The following is a 15,375-nucleotide window of genomic DNA, read 5'->3' on the forward strand; positions in this document are numbered from 1 at the left end:
TCCACTTGTTTTGGCCTGTAAGTCTGTAAGTTGCACTTGTATAACACTGTGCGATATTAATTTATTCTGGATGTCAGCAGATCATGCACATGCATGAAAAAACCCATAAAGCAGAAACAGTTCCAGAGAACTGAACTGAAATAAATATGTCTGTCTGAGTCAGCGCACCAACTGTACTTAATAGATCCTCACTTCCTTTCCTTTGGCAGAGTGGACATTTTCACAGCTGCAGTATAAAGAAAACACTGTTTTGCCGACTGTGGGGTCTGAAGAGGTAACAATCCCGGGCAGACCAGTCTGGTGTTTATTCTCATTTCAAGGTGAACAGAAGATGGATGTCGCCGAATTGTCTGACTCACCGGGGGTCATTCAAGGTAATGACTTAGATAAACTCTCTGCTACCTCCGTATCAGTCGGTCTAGTGACGCAACGTAAATTGGAATCTCTATTGATATACTTGTTATGTTCATATATTCCTTCCAGTGCAAATCCAGAACCAACTCCACCTCATGATGTTATTTTTTGTTAGAGCATTTCCACCGTTACATTTCCACTGTTGTAGTATTGTTACGGTGCTGTGACCAGGTACCACACAGATATCTGTTGCTTGACACCACTGAGACCACATCAAGGTGTCAAGTAATAATTAGTCGAGTTTACATTCTTGACATTAACCTGGATGACACTGCAGTTCACTGCCTGAACTAAGTATAGACTTATAGACTTTTTGTATGGATGTAATGAATGCATCTTTGGTACAAGGTCAAATTGCAGCAACTAAAAACCAGGAAAGTTTTCAGACCAGATTCTATATGTAAATAAAATAGGCAAATCACATCCAACAATAGATTCATATTTCAAAAATGAATTGTAATGCACATGAAAGCATTAAAACACTAACATTAAGTAAATTACTCTGTATTAGGCACAGTGGTCATTGTAATGTTTTTATTTATTATATTATGGGGTTATGCTATGCTTTAATGGGTTAAATACGTTTAACTAAAGCCGAACAGGATTTAGTTTATTGTTGCAATTTATTTCTATCTATATAGAATTCTTTATCAAAAAGTGAAGCCATCAATGAAGCGCACTGAAGTCCTAAGAAAGTAAATATGGAAATAAACCAGTCAGTGAAGTAAACTAATATGTACATACATCAGGTACTTTTTCCAACTGTGACCTCCTTTCCACTTTTGGTTCTCTGTTTTACCCCACGTGTAGCTTTATTTGTAGTGCATCCTGCCATTTCATGCGGTATATTTGCGTTAAAGTGGTCTATTTTCTATTTAATTTTGTTTAGTATTTCGGTAGTCACATTTGCCCTGTTCCCGCTCAGTGGGCACCCGTCCAAGTCACGCAGATATCTCGCGAGAATGTACGTCACCCCGCGAGTACGCACGCTCCAGATAAAGCGCATGGTACAAGGACGTAGCATAGAGGCCACCTCGTGTGAAGGGTTGTAACGGAAGAAGACTTGTCTGCCTGAACCGGTGTGGAAGAGAAGGTGAGATTATATTTATGCTAGTAGTCGGCTGCAGCAGTTCAGAAAGAGCTGCAGCATGATGTTAAGGCTCATTGCTGAAACAAATTATCTCTGCTTCAAAGTCGGCACTGTGGACGGGTTTAACTTGTCGTTTTTCTTCGGACAGTGCGCTGCTAATTTCTGAATATATATTCCTATTTATACTTAATGCTCTTCATTTTAAATAAGTGTAAATTAAATGCTGGATTCTTGTCCTGGCATGATGAAATAAGCATGCTGAAGCGGAAGCGGTTACTCCACCTGTCACTTTCTGCACGTCCCCCTTCATTGTAACAGTAGTGAATGTTGGACGCCATAACGAAGGAAGCCGGTAGTCACGTTCATCGGGTCTCGCTAGGTGACCTGCGCTGTGTAGGTGGAAAATACTATGCTAGCTTCACTGGAGGACTGCTCAGGGGTGACAGTGTTAGTAGGTAGACATTACACTGCCCCTGCCTGCTGACCTTGACAGACAGCTGTCTGCCCCAGTACAGATAACCCTATCTTTGCTAATACTCAGGGCTGTAACCTTAGACCCAGAATCTTTCTTTTTCTTTTTTTTTTTTAATAATCTAACCCCCATGTGTTCACTAATATGAAGCTGAGCAGGGATTTGCAGCAGAAAATGGCTTGTAGAGACCTTATGCTAACACATGGTACAACAGGAAATAGATTTGGCAATGGATGACTTGTCCTAAAGGCAGTGTAGAGCTTTGTTAGTCATTACTGTCATTAGTCATCCAGGGCACTGTTCAGACTAGCAGCAGGTGATTTTGACATTTCAAACACTTCACTTCAGCCTTTGCTGAAAAGCAAAGTCATGTCAGCATGCATCTGAATGCATAATTTATACTCTTTATACTAATGTATATAGTTATACTTTATTCGCCACAAAGGATTAATGTGTGAAACGTGCTCAGACGCCGTTGCTCCACGATGTGGGAATGGTGTGTGTGTGTATAAAAGTGTCACTATCGTGAAAGTGGCAACATTACAACCAGCGTTGTTGTAAAAACTATGCTATAAGCTGACACAAGGTCATTGCCTCCTCTCAGTGAATCCCACGTTACGGCTCAGAATCCGTTGCTGTTTTATTAAATGCTTGTGAAGGCAAAATAAGTGGTATTTGTCTGCTACACTTTTCTACTTCTGGTTCTCTTTCCCAGGAGCTGCTTGAGCTACTTTCCCCCAGTATGACTCTCACATGATGTGCCACACCATAATGACTCCTATGCACCCCTGACCCTTCTCTCCTTCTCCACTCCAGACCCCCCCCCCCTCCTCCGACGTTGTTCTCTTTTTCTCACTGTATCCCACAGCTCAGTTTTTCCTTTCCCCTCTGCTTTACTTTAATCCATTTATTAGGAGTCCAGGTTTTCAAAGACATTGAACAAGTTAAGCTTCAGCTTGACTGGTTAGACTAGTTATTATTTTTTCTTCTTAAAGGTGTGTTATGTAGATGTGTGGCTTCAGGGAATTTGCGTGTACTTTCTCTACAGGGCGGTTACGATAACAGGAAGAAGATGTTTTTTTTTTCTCTTGGAATGAAGAAATAATGACGCCTTTTAAGTCCACAGAGTCCATTTGAGTCCTAGTTCAATACTAGATTAGTAGGCACTCTGTTATAACCACTAATTAAACACGAACACCAACAAAGCTGTTGATGGCATATGATACACATAAGTGAAGCTTTTTACTCGATAATTACTGTTACTGTGCCTATAACAAATCCATTTAGGATTCACTGGATAGTCATTCTGTAACCTTTTCAGTTTTGTGCAATGTTTGGTGACTGATCATGGCAGCAATTTAAAATGCATGTCTAAATCTGAGGGGAAAACAGTGGAGGAACAGTGCACATTCACACGTCTCCTGTCGGTTCAAATAAGTCCCTTTAGTGAATGAGTGTGATTGATTCAATTGTATGACAGACATTCCACCCTTCCTCCACTCTCAGTGACGTCTAGCATCATAATTCACAATAGTGCTGTTGTAATGTTGCTAAAGTCTTATTGCTTCATAAACCTATTAAAGAAGTAATAGTTTCCCCAAGCAATTTATTTATTTTTTTTTGCTATTGCTGAGAACATTATAATGAAGGTGGTTTTTGTGACTCGTTTGGCCCATGTAATCAGAGATGCATTCACCTTTAAAACACTGACGGTGATATTTAATCTGACTGCAGGGCCATGCAGTCCTTGAGGTTGAACTTGAATCATAGAAAACATTTTCAGCCTGTTAAATGTTTTGTAAAAATAGACCTTGAACTTAAATAGTCCAGTAACTACATTACATTGAGTAAAAATGCTGTAATGTGTAGAATCTTTGCATTATTAACCAGTAGTATTGGTAAAATGTTTGATGAGCAGAATCTGACTCTTACACATTTTTATGAAGTAAAAAATTCAATTATCAATATTTTGAGTGGTTCTTATTGCTGTTTGAAAATAATGTATTTAGTGTAAAGTTGCGGATTTGACCATATTTTTTCCACATTCATTTAATTAACTATTTTGCGTTTCAATAGCTACTCAGTAGCAAATGTCTTTTCCTTCTTGAGCTCAGAGGGACAGGATGTCCTGCGAGCCGCTATCCTTCTTCAAGGGTGTGACTTGAGTTCTCTCTACTATCTCACTCGTCCATATGCGCCCCAAAATTCTTCAGCGATATACTGCTGTTCAAAATTGATTCCTAAGTCTGCTGTGAGAATATGTAAACCATCACTTTTCAGGGAGTTGTTAGTCTTGTGTTAAGAGTTGTTTGTTGGTCGTGCATTTGTGTTCTGTTTTATATTATTAATATGAATAGGTTTCGTCATCTAAAATAGTAGCTAATCTGATTAAAGTATTAGCTAGACTGGTATGTTTGGTATGTAAGATTAAGGACCTGGCTCTGCCCACCATAGAGAGCAATTAGCTTTAAACAGCAACTAATCCTTCTTTCTCCAGCCCACATCAGTCAGACTTAAAGTTACATTATCAAGCAGGCTGTAAACCTGAAAAATGTCAGTCTTGGTCCTTTGTTGTTGGTGGGTTAGGGTTGGACCTGACCTTTGGAGCTTTTTAAGGGGGGGTTTGTCACCCCCCCTCCCCCCAAGGTCATAGAAACCAAGATGGTCGTGGGCTGAGGCCAATGCATGTCCTAAAGATAGCTGTGCTTCATAATGTCTAGAATAGCTAAAGTGTTTTCTGTGGCTAGTTTTGTGTGTGGCCACTTTCCAGCATGTCTGCACCCTCGTTTGCTTTATTTAAATGTACTTGACATGCAAGGTTAGGCTTTTTATCTATGCTGTCTGGGATGCAGGCCATTGGCGTTTATCAAGGCAATTCCTTGGTGCTGCAAATTAGGACTGGGGTGCCTGCCTCATTGTGTCCCCTTGACATTTGCTCACACTCCTCATGCGATGTCTAGTTAGGGCTGGGTCCTCGAGGTGATTGGGTTTGTCCCCTATTTGACTGTCCAAGTTTCAGTTGTTCTTTTATTACTTTGTTTACACTGGCTACACTGTTATTAATATGATATGATGCACAAATAAATCTCTAATCCAAAGCAGGTGCATATGGGTTGATCTTGAGCCTACTGTCAACAAAGCATCGGTCTAAAGTTTGTCATTTGGGTAATAATTTAACCCTTGGATTTGTGCGCTGAGGTTTATGTTTGAAAGCTGCAGGATTGACCTACTTGAGGCCATGAGAAGAGTGTGTTTTGTTCGTTTCTGGAGGTCAGACATGTTAGATGAGGTCATGAGAGCCATCAGACTTAGCATCTGGTCTGCTCAGGGGAACTGGGGTTATTGTTGGTTAACCTTTGTTCAATGAAACAACCATCTTCTGTTCAGTCACCTAATGAAGAAATGCACAAATGCTTGGAATGCATTTGGAGCAGTGTAACTGCAGCAGGCAAGAGTCTAGAAATATATAAGTTGTTGCCCAGGACACTATGCCGTCCCCTCTCCATTGCAGTGTTTACTGTGTGCATGTATTGGTACAGTGTATATAAGATGGTTTACTGTACGCAGTACTTTGTAATTTTGTGTTTAATGTAAGTGTATCCTTTTTCTGTTGAAAAACAAAATATCAGTGCATTCCAAATTAGCTAGTGGTTCAATCTGAATACTCTCCCCTGTAGCATATATGGTGCATGGTATGGATCGGTTCCATCTTTTCAACCATATCTTAACAAAAAACCCACATCCTGATGTGTAGCAAAGCTGTTCATTGTGTAACTTCCTAGTCTAAGGCGCGCAAATACCACTGACATAGAAATGTCAATGTTTTTGTGGTCCTGTTGTTGAAGACGTTTATTTATGATATGTGGGTGTTTCTGGTTAAGAAGAACCTTTGAAGGTGAATCAGTATATGTGTCACCATTTACTACTTTTGTGGTTAACCCATTAATTGTGTTGTACTTGGGAAACTTACAATAGGGTGTAATATTAAGTCAAACTTGTTAAGACTCTACTATTGTACTTGGCATCGGTCAACAACTAAATCCTGTGTTTTATACTGAGCTTATTACCCCAAGTTTAAAAAGAAAAAAGTCAGCACTGAAAAACATCAGTGAATGGCCATGAAGCGACTGTGCAGCATTGTATATCCATGCATCATTACAGTATACAGTGTGTTTAGAAATCCTTTATTGAAACAATTTTATATACACTTTCTTTTTAAAGAAATGACCATAAGTGCTCAACAAACAAAAAATAAAACTGTGCAGAAACCACACAACATTCAAGTGGACAACTGTCCTGAATTGCATTTAAAATGTGATTTCTCTCCTCTTTCTTTTATGCTCAGTACTGTCAAAATCTACAGGGTTCTACTCTGACAGTCTGTAGCTGAAGCACCATACAGACCAGTTCTCTCCTGGGGACCATCATATGCGTGGCCGTTATTCCTTTTGTTGCGGATTAGAGTATTTAAAAATATATACATAAGACTTGAATTTCAGAACTAATTCCTTAGCTGAACTGAATCATTGCTTTGTTTGGCGTATGCTTTGAGCTGAACATAGTGGGAAGCTAGTTGTTCTGTTATTGTATTCTGCTGGTGATGGAGTTCACATAGAGTCTGTGTTGACCTGTGCAGGACACTGGCCTTTTGTGTCTGCAAACAGTGCTGTCTTTCTAGTTAGCAGCAAAGGAAACCCCATGGATATTTGGACAAGAGGTGGGACGTGCTCTTTGGACGCTGCAATATTCTCACAAGTTAAATGGTAGCGCGCTGAACTCTGTAAATCAAAGTAAAGAGACATGTTCTAGGAAAAGTAATTGTCTTTGTCAACTTTTGTGTGGCTGTTTTAAAAGTTTATAATAAGTGTAAGTAGTGTAAAGCGCTAACCTTTTTTTTTTTGTTTGCTTACCTTTTTAGAATCTTGCGAAGAGTCAATGGACCAAGCACGATCAACAATAACCAAAATTGTAAGTACACTTAGTACTCTTGTATAGGAGACGGTTGCACAATTGAGTGATTTTCTTTTGGTCTTGAACTAATACACAGGAACTTAGGAACAGTTTTCTTTTTAAAAAAATAATACCAAGTATTATGTTATTTTGGACTTGGAATCTTTTTAAATGCATTTAATGTACAAAAGTAAATGTAATAATTTTTGCTCTCATAGATAAGTAAGACTCCTTTAAATACTTCTTGATTTCTGTTCTGCCAGGACCCTTCCACACAAATGATCAAATCTGTGTTTTCATTTTCACAAGTCATCATACATTCACGAAGCAAGTAGACAATTAGGTGGTTGCTATAACAAAGATGCAACACCAGATGGAGGAGGAAATGGAAGCTAACAAATGACTGGTCTCAGCAAATAAGCATTAAGAAAGGATCCATTAACATTATTAAAATTGTAAAATACACTGATCATAGATTGTAACACAGGCCCATCCTATTAACTCCCATTAACAAAAGCCGAATAATAAAACCAACTTGTTTTATTGTGTTTTTAATAGTTCAATGGCGAGCCGCACTCCTACACACGATTTAACCTGACCCAAAACATGGAAGGTGACAACAGCCAAGTGGAGATGAAGCTTTCCTCTGACATGGATGAGGAGGTTGGGGGGAACGGCGTTGGGGAGCGCCACGGTCATGTCTCCAACCGCAAACCCTACGTAACCCAAAGGTTTGGTCGTACACCCAAAAACCTGATCTTCATGGCAGCAGCTGTCCTCCTCATTTTTATCATCGGTAAGAGGTGGCATTGAAAGAAATTGCTGTTTTTACATTTCATTTGAATTACTTTAAAATAACGTGGATTTCCTCAGGGATCAGTCTTTGCGTAAATGAGATCAGTTTTTGGCATTCTGAAGTCTGAGATCTTTTTTGGATAGATGTCCTCTATTCTATTCCTCATTTGTAACCGCTGCTGCTTTCAGGATTCTTGATCGGCTACCTGGTTCAGCAGAGTAAAGCCTTGGCCCCCACCTGTGCTCCCTCTGTCGTCCCTGCTGGCCTCCCTGCTGACGTCCCTGTTGAACATGAGACAGGTGCTGCTCCCCTCATGGACTGGGACGTTGTCAAAGGCCTACTTGCTAAACAACTGGGTGCAGGCAGATTAGACTCTGTTTTCAGGTGATCAGAAGCCCCGCACACTGCCACTGTTACACTGTAGAAATTTCATCATTTGCATTCAAAGACAAGTGAATAATCGTGTCTCAAATTTCTTTGCCCCATCTTCTATCACAGCGAGTTTTTGAGTAACGACCACCAGGCTGGTTCTGATGGTGATGAAATCCTGGCTAATAGAGTGCTCAGAAAGTTTAAACAGTATGGCATGAAAACCTGGACTGACGAGCACTTTATCAAGGTTCAGGACCCTCCAACTACTGTCTCAAACAAAATCGTTTTCAAGAACTTGGAGATAAAACAAACTGGATTCCTGTCCTACAGTGCCACTGGAAGTGTAACGGTAATTGCCAAGATAAATGAAGGAAAGACAAAATGTTAAAGTTATAAAAAGATGTAGTGAAATTATTTTCTCTTTTGACTCTAGGGTGCTGTGCTCTATGGCCATTATGGGCGGGAAGCTGACTTCAGGCTGCTGCGAGACAAGAACATTGACATTAATGGGAGGGTGATGCTCATCAGAGCTGGTAGGAACAGCTTTGCAGAGAAGGTGGGTAGTTTCAGAAAGGATATAGGACTTAAACATTACTGCAAACTCTTTTTTTTGCTAGTAGTAAAACAAAAAGTAACAGTTAATTAATTATATTTAACATTTCCTGTACATCCCTTACCATTTCCTTTCCACTTTTTGCTTATAGGTGGCCAATGCTGCCAAATTGAATGCCTCCGCTGTGCTGATCTATCCTGACCCCACTGACTACTCTTTTGGAGAGACCACTGAGCTTTATGGACATGTGAGTGAGGACAGGACAGTTTGAAGGCATAAAGCATGCACATGCTAATGAATGGATGGGTACAATTCATCAGCACCATCCTCATTATCAACATTTACATGACAACACATTGTCAGTAAAATAAACACTAAATAAGAAGTCTACTACATATGAAACATGAACATTTATTTTTTTATTAAGGCTCAAAGACAAATACACATTATGAGCATAAACTGAAATGATTACCAAACTATTTTGATGAAAATCCATTGCTAAAAAAATCATTTTAAGAATTCTATTTTTAATAAATATTGGTATGGTATGGTTTGTATGGTTGACCGAGCCTTTAACTGGTATGTTCACTTCGTCAGTAATCATAATTGTAAATTGTAAAAATCTCTCTCGCTCTTGTGTAGCTGATAACCAAGACGTAAACATCTGTCCGTCTCCCACAGGTCCACTTGGGTTCCGGTGATCCTTACACCCCTGGCTTCCCCTCCTTCAACCACACCCAGTTTCCTCCCATACAGTCTTCAGGCCTCCCCAAAATCTTGGCTCAGACTATTACACAAGCCACAGGAATCAAGATACTGAGGTAAAGGTCATATATGCACTGTGAAATGGTGTGCGTCAAATCCGAAAGATCATTAAGGTTTGTAATAAACACTGTGCTGTAATATATGAACTTCAAATGTTACAGGAGTCTGGGAGGTCAGAATCCGCCTGACGATTGGGTTGGTTTCAGCAAACTAGGAGACAGTAATGACATGGTTACTGTGGAAGTCAACAATGTTCTTGTTGAGAAGAAGATAAATAATGTCTTCGGGGTCATCAAAGGCTTCGTGGACGCAGGTATGATGAGCATTTAGCAAGGGACGCTTTGTGCGGTCAGGAATTCAGTTCAGTGAATTGATGAATATCCTTTTGTTGTCTTTAGACCGCTACGTGGTTATTGGTGCCCAGAGAGATGCATGGGGTCCAGGCTTTGCTGCATCAACGGTGGGCACCAGCGTCCTGGTTGAGCTGGCCCGTTCCATCTCAGACATGGTGAAGAACGGTGAGTCTTGGATAGCAGCTGATGTCTAGTTCGAAATCTGAAAAGTGTTGACAGGATTTATGCTTCATATCGGATCCTGCGTAATGTATGTAATAGAGGGGCTACAAATGTCTGTTATTAGTGAGAGTGCTGCTTTTTTTGTGTGTGTTAATGTACTCTTATTATAAACTTATTTTGGCAGATGGATTCAAGCCACGGAGGAGTATTGTGTTTGCCAGCTGGAGCGGTGGCGAATATGGGAGCGTTGGTGCCACTGAGTGGTTAGAGGTGAGAAATGCATGTAAAGTGTTGTCCAGAGTTTTGCCTACTTTCTCCATCCACTCATTTTATACAGTAATATAAAGTTAATGAGCGGTGTGTGTGTACTCTTGTACAATAATTTTTTTGTATATTTTATCTAGGGTTATCTGTCTTCTCTGAGCATGAAAGCCTACACCTACATCAGCCTGGATGGCATTGTTACAGGTATTTACTGTCATGATTCTCTTACCCTTTTGTGTTGGGGTTTCTTGCTAAGCCCTAAACTTGGCTGTTGAATAGTTACCATCTGTGTATACAATGATTTTCTTTTTTTTTTAATGAGAATAATTGATTATGAGTATGTTATTCTAGGTCGCAGTGGATTTAAAGTAGCGGCCAGTCCCTTGCTTCACAGCCTGATTGGAAGCACACTGAAGGAGGTAAATCCACAGCTAGTCTGAATTCACTTTGATTCAGTTTTCTTTTTTTTTCTTTTTTTTTTTCAGAATGTTTTTTATAAAGCAAATGTACAATTGTTTTGTACTTAGATACAGATGGACACTGGGACTCTGGCCTCGAACTTTGGAGGAAGCAAATGGGAAAAAGAAATGTAAGTGTGTCAGTCATACGACATCCAAGCTTTTCTCATCAGCATCACATGTAACACGTTGACTGTCGTCTTCACTTTGTTCAACTGTTGAAAGTCTTATCTTTTTCCTGTGTTTTTTTTTCCCTCTCAGATTGCAGCCTCTGAAGATGGACAACGCTGCATATCCCTTCCTTGCCTTTTCTGGCATTCCCTCAGTCTCTTTTGGATTCACTGCTGGTAGTTCAGTAAGTCTTTTTCCTTTACTACAACCGTGTTATACCATAACCCATGGCAGCATTGTACTTTGTGCCATCATAGCTTTGTTCATTATCTTTCCCGTGTGTAATTGTTAGGACTACACTTACTTCGGCACAAAACTGGACACCATGGAGAGGCTCAGGACTGCCACTGCCGGCCAAATGTCTGCGCTGGCTGAAAAGGCAGCACGATTTGCAGGTCATATCACGCTGAGGCTGGTCCATGATCATCTGCTGCGGTTCGACCTGATGAAGTATGACTCCATAATCCGTACCCAAGTAGCTCAGATCTACATGAAGGTCAAAACTATTCAGAGGGTAAGTGTCCAGTTGTTATCTGGAAAGTATTTTTGCTCGTAGATTTTGAATTTCCTGTTGAAAAAACGAATTAATTTCAAAAGTAGTAGATCTAAACTTCATTAAACGTTCATGTATTTTGTAAGAGTTTTATCTTGTTACGGCTTTGATCATATATAAGTGGAAGTTGTGCTCAGAAGGTTAGTTTTGTATTTTCAGGAAACAAAATGAACCCTTTGGATGTTTTGTCTTTTTCCAGCTGCAGCCTAATATCCTGCCCAAGGCCCTGACAATGCAGTGGTTGATGTCAGCCTCTGGCTCCTACAGCCGCGCCTCTCGCAGCCTGACTACAGACATCCAGGACAGTGACCTGGAGGACATCGAGATGTGTCGCCTCATCAATGACCGCATCATGACAGTAAGAGCTCCAGTGATCAGTGTTTGAAAACGGAGAACAACCTGTTAGCATAGGAAAACGATACTGGACCAGATAATGGATGAAATAGTTATTTAATATTAAGCATCAAAGTAGCCATAGGTTTTAAGTTTTGTCAAGTTTGAATCCAACAAAAGATTTAGCAAGTGTTACATAGGTGCATACAGTGATAAAGTGTTTAGAATTTGCAGGAACTACAAACCATAGTTGAAAACCACACTCCCACTATGTGGTTACTACACTGTGGTTTATATTATAGAGCTTAGTATCGGTTACTGCTGTTAAAAAAATAGTCCTGCAGAGATGATCGTAGCTAAATCCAAAACAGTTTTTGTGATTGAGTCAAGATCCGCTTGGCCATATATTTAAATGTACATAAATCATTTTGTGTTGATCCGTTGCGTAGTAAAATTTAACAGTAGTTTGGACTCTTCTTCAGCAGAAGCTTTTTTGTTTTGTCATTTCCTGAATATTATCCAAAGTATCTGATATTAAATGTGTTATATAGAATTTATCACAGTGGTTTTAGGTGTATAATGAGTCTAAAAGAATTACAACCTTGTTTGCCACCTTTTTTCATCAACTTCATGAACCTCCATGAAAACATTGTCAACAATTTCATGTTCCTCTTGTTTCATCAGGTGGAAAGGAACTTCCTGTCCCCCTACGTTTCTCCCAGAGATAGTCCTTTCCGTCACATCCTGCTCGGCTCTGGCCCCCACACCCTCAAGGGTCTGGCCAACCACCTTGACGCCCTCAGAGTGAACAGCCCCGAGGCAGACACTGATGTGTTCCGCAACGAGTTTGCCCTGGCGACCTGGACCATTCAAGGCTGCGCCAACTCGCTAGCAGGCGACATCTGGTCTTTGGATAATGAAATCTAAAAAAAAAAAAAAAAAGAAAAAGAAAAGAAGTGCTAACCGCCCTTCGTTCATGGTATGGCCCTCCCATCACAACTGACAGTGTAACAACAGTCCTCTGTTGTGATTAACTAACAGTTTTGGCTATTTCGATTAAACATCAAGCTATATCTAAATGGATACTTACATCATAGTCATCACCACTACTCTAACATTGAATTGAGCTGCTTCATAAAGCCAAACATTAATGATACAACATACATAAGCCTTTTGCCTTAAAAAAATAGATTTCTTTTTTTTTTTTTTGGGTAAAGAACAAAATCTTAAATCTGAAAATGTGGTGATTTACCACAGTCTTGAATTCTTTGGTGCTATTAACTACCTTCAGATGCTCATATTCTGTGAACGCATTTAATTGGTACTGCCTCTAAATGAGTTGAATGTAGGGATTTTTATTTTAATTTTTCTTCCAGTACAGTATTGGGCAAGAGCTCAGATACCAAAACATCTATAATTCCAGTACTGCTGTAAGCTAATTATTTGTTTACCACAATAATTACAATTCCTAACGTCTGGCGTTTCCTCTGCTGCTGGAGCCTGATGTTCAGACCTGGGCCAATGTTCTGTGCTGGACGTGACTACATAAGTCACTATTAGAGATTCTGAAATTTCAAAAAGCAAGTTACATATACATTACAATTGTATGCGAAAGTTAAAATTCAGGCTGATCTGTGCAGGCCTTTCAAAAAGCAAGGGAGAAGGTCTTCAACCATGTGGCACTGAAACAAACCGTTTGTCTATTTATTGTGTTATTTATTTATCAGTGGCAGGGTTCACTATAAATAGTTTTTTTTATTGCCTTTTTATATAAAGTATAATTATCGGAAGCAGTGCCTTCCATAATTATGACAGTTATACTGTCGAAATGACAAAAGCAGCATCTGCTTAGGGAAGTGTACATGTTGACCGACGACCAGTACCGACCAGAGCAATCGGGTTCACCTCTGAGTCATTATCTTTTCCTACATAACTGACACTAGACTGGCGTTTTCACAACGCCAGCTCACATATCACACCTAACAATACTTACTGAACACTTCTGGGCGTCTCACCGGTACCACGTCTTTGGTTCATGTACACTTCTCGACCTGAAAACATTATCGGGAGCAGTGTCTTCCATAATGTGAAAAAAAGAAGGTAGTTTTTGCCTACCAGTGGGTGTCCGTATCGGAGGCAGTGCCCTCCATATTTCACTGTAGGAGTGGATGTTTTTATTATCGGGAACAGTGTTTCCCATAATGTGTAAATACATTGCATAGCTTACAGTATGCACGTTCGCATCTTTACGTCCCTTTTGTGTTTCCATGCTAATGCTTCCACAGTTTCCTCAGACAGAGTGAGGCCTGAGCTTGTGTTGACAGATCAGCATCTGTCTCTTTGGGAAGATAAAGAAGCATATCTTTAGTGAGAGGTTGATCTTGTTTTAATCAAATGCTGGTATTGTTTTGTCTTTTCTTTGCTGCGTATGCAACTAATATGGAAAGAGAGTTCCTTTAAAGGTGTACTAGGGGGTATTTGTTTGTTCTGTTGCGTAAACACAACATTAAATCCTGGCCAGTGAGCCCTGGTTCATCAGTCTAAAGAGAAACGTGGGAGTTGAGCTAGACAGTGAATGAAGAGAGGGAGCAGTGTTTTCGATTGTTTCATAGAGATTACGTTCTACAGCACAAGCTAACATGACCACACTTCTAAACAGGGCTTGCTTTGGCGGATTTTGTGTTGTGAGTGGCACTTTACCGACTGCCCTGAGATCGCAGCCCTCACACTTCTAGTGGCTGATGTTTGAGATAGATTACTTTTTGAGAGTATGTAAATTGTTTTTATTTTAGGATGAACCTACCTGGTATACCTTTAAAGAGGAGCCTTTGGGACCACTCACAGCGGTGTGGTCCAATGTTTCCATTAACACCACCACTCTGCGTTATGGATTTAGTTTCTGATGATTCACTCGGTGTGATAGTACGTACTTCTATTTTGATGTGTTCTTCTCGAGATTAATTTTGTGCCTTTCTCCTTTGTGACTGCATAATACAGCTGAGATTCTACACTGAGTACTTAAAGGGGTTTTAGAGTTTCTTGTTTGGCTTGTTTTGGTGTTTTTTTTTCTTCCCATTGTCTGCTACAATCAGTTGTTACTGGTTTATAAGCCTGTTGAGCTCCAACACCATTAGATAAAGTTATCAGAAGAATTGGGGGGAAAAAAAACTGATGTGAATGGATTCAAAATTACAGAATAAATGTTGCACTACTTAACAGAGCCCTCCTTTCTGTAGCTGATCTGAAGTTTATTCACACTGTCACTGTTTTTAATTGAAATATGTAAAGCAACCATAGATTTTTTTTTTTATTATTGTTTTAGTCCAGCAACCATTTTAAGATCAATCATTTTGAGTGATTGGATAAATATTCTAATATATTCTGAGCTACTCTGAGTCATGTGTGGCAGTTTAAGTTGTACTTCAGATATCTGCAACTGGTGCACCCACAAAAATGTTATCAACAGTCAAGACACAATCTTAAATAAGTTTCTGTTTATTTGGAGGTCATTCAAAATTCTGACAACATGGATAAAGGGTGTGTTTGAAAATTGTCCAAGTATTGTGCTTTTTCTCCCTCAAACTGTATACAAGTCTGCTTAGCTTTACTTTTTTTGTTGCTGCAATAAACAATCACATGTGTTTAAAGTCATGACTTAATTCATACATA

The 15,375-nt window shown here is 39.7% G+C and overlaps 1 protein-coding gene across 2 annotated transcripts; it reads left to right on the forward strand.

Annotated features, from left to right (window-relative positions):
- Nucleotides 1–217: 217 nt before the first annotated feature.
- On the forward strand, nt 218–15,353 carry LOC125010806 (transferrin receptor protein 1-like). 2 transcript variants are annotated; one of them, XM_047589638.1, is made up of 18 exons: nt 218–374; nt 6,895–6,944; nt 7,485–7,722; nt 7,911–8,106; nt 8,221–8,443; nt 8,528–8,650; nt 8,799–8,894; nt 9,329–9,468; nt 9,574–9,725; nt 9,811–9,930; nt 10,112–10,197; nt 10,332–10,395; nt 10,543–10,610; nt 10,719–10,780; nt 10,911–11,004; nt 11,113–11,334; nt 11,573–11,731; nt 12,391–15,353. In XM_047589638.1, exons 1-18 carry the CDS (start codon nt 332–334, stop codon nt 12,631–12,633), a joined length of 2,379 nt encoding a protein of 792 aa, XP_047445594.1. In that variant the 5' UTR covers nt 218–331; the 3' UTR covers nt 12,634–15,353. The 2 variants fall into 2 exon arrangements, with proteins under 2 accessions (XP_047445594.1, XP_047445595.1); XM_047589639.1 differs by lacking the exon at nt 218–374 and adding an exon at nt 1,386–1,507.
- Nucleotides 15,354–15,375: the final 22 nt, after the last annotated feature.

This window comes from Mugil cephalus, chromosome 7 (assembly GCF_022458985.1).
Source record: "Mugil cephalus isolate CIBA_MC_2020 chromosome 7, CIBA_Mcephalus_1.1, whole genome shotgun sequence".
Taxonomy (NCBI): Eukaryota; Metazoa; Chordata; class Actinopteri; order Mugiliformes; family Mugilidae; genus Mugil; species Mugil cephalus.

Bases quoted from the DNA above. Each gene is read 5' to 3' on its own strand.
- LOC125010806 (XM_047589638.1), top strand. From the start codon at position 332: ATGGATGTCGCCGAATTGTCTGACTCACCGGGGGTCATTCAAG. The intron at 10,396-10,542 runs GTATTTACTGTC...ATGTTATTCTAG, and splicing joins CCTGGATGGCATTGTTACAG to GTCGCAGTGGATTTAAAGTA. The intron at 11,335-11,572 runs GTAAGTGTCCAG...GTCTTTTTCCAG, and splicing joins AGGTCAAAACTATTCAGAGG to CTGCAGCCTAATATCCTGCC.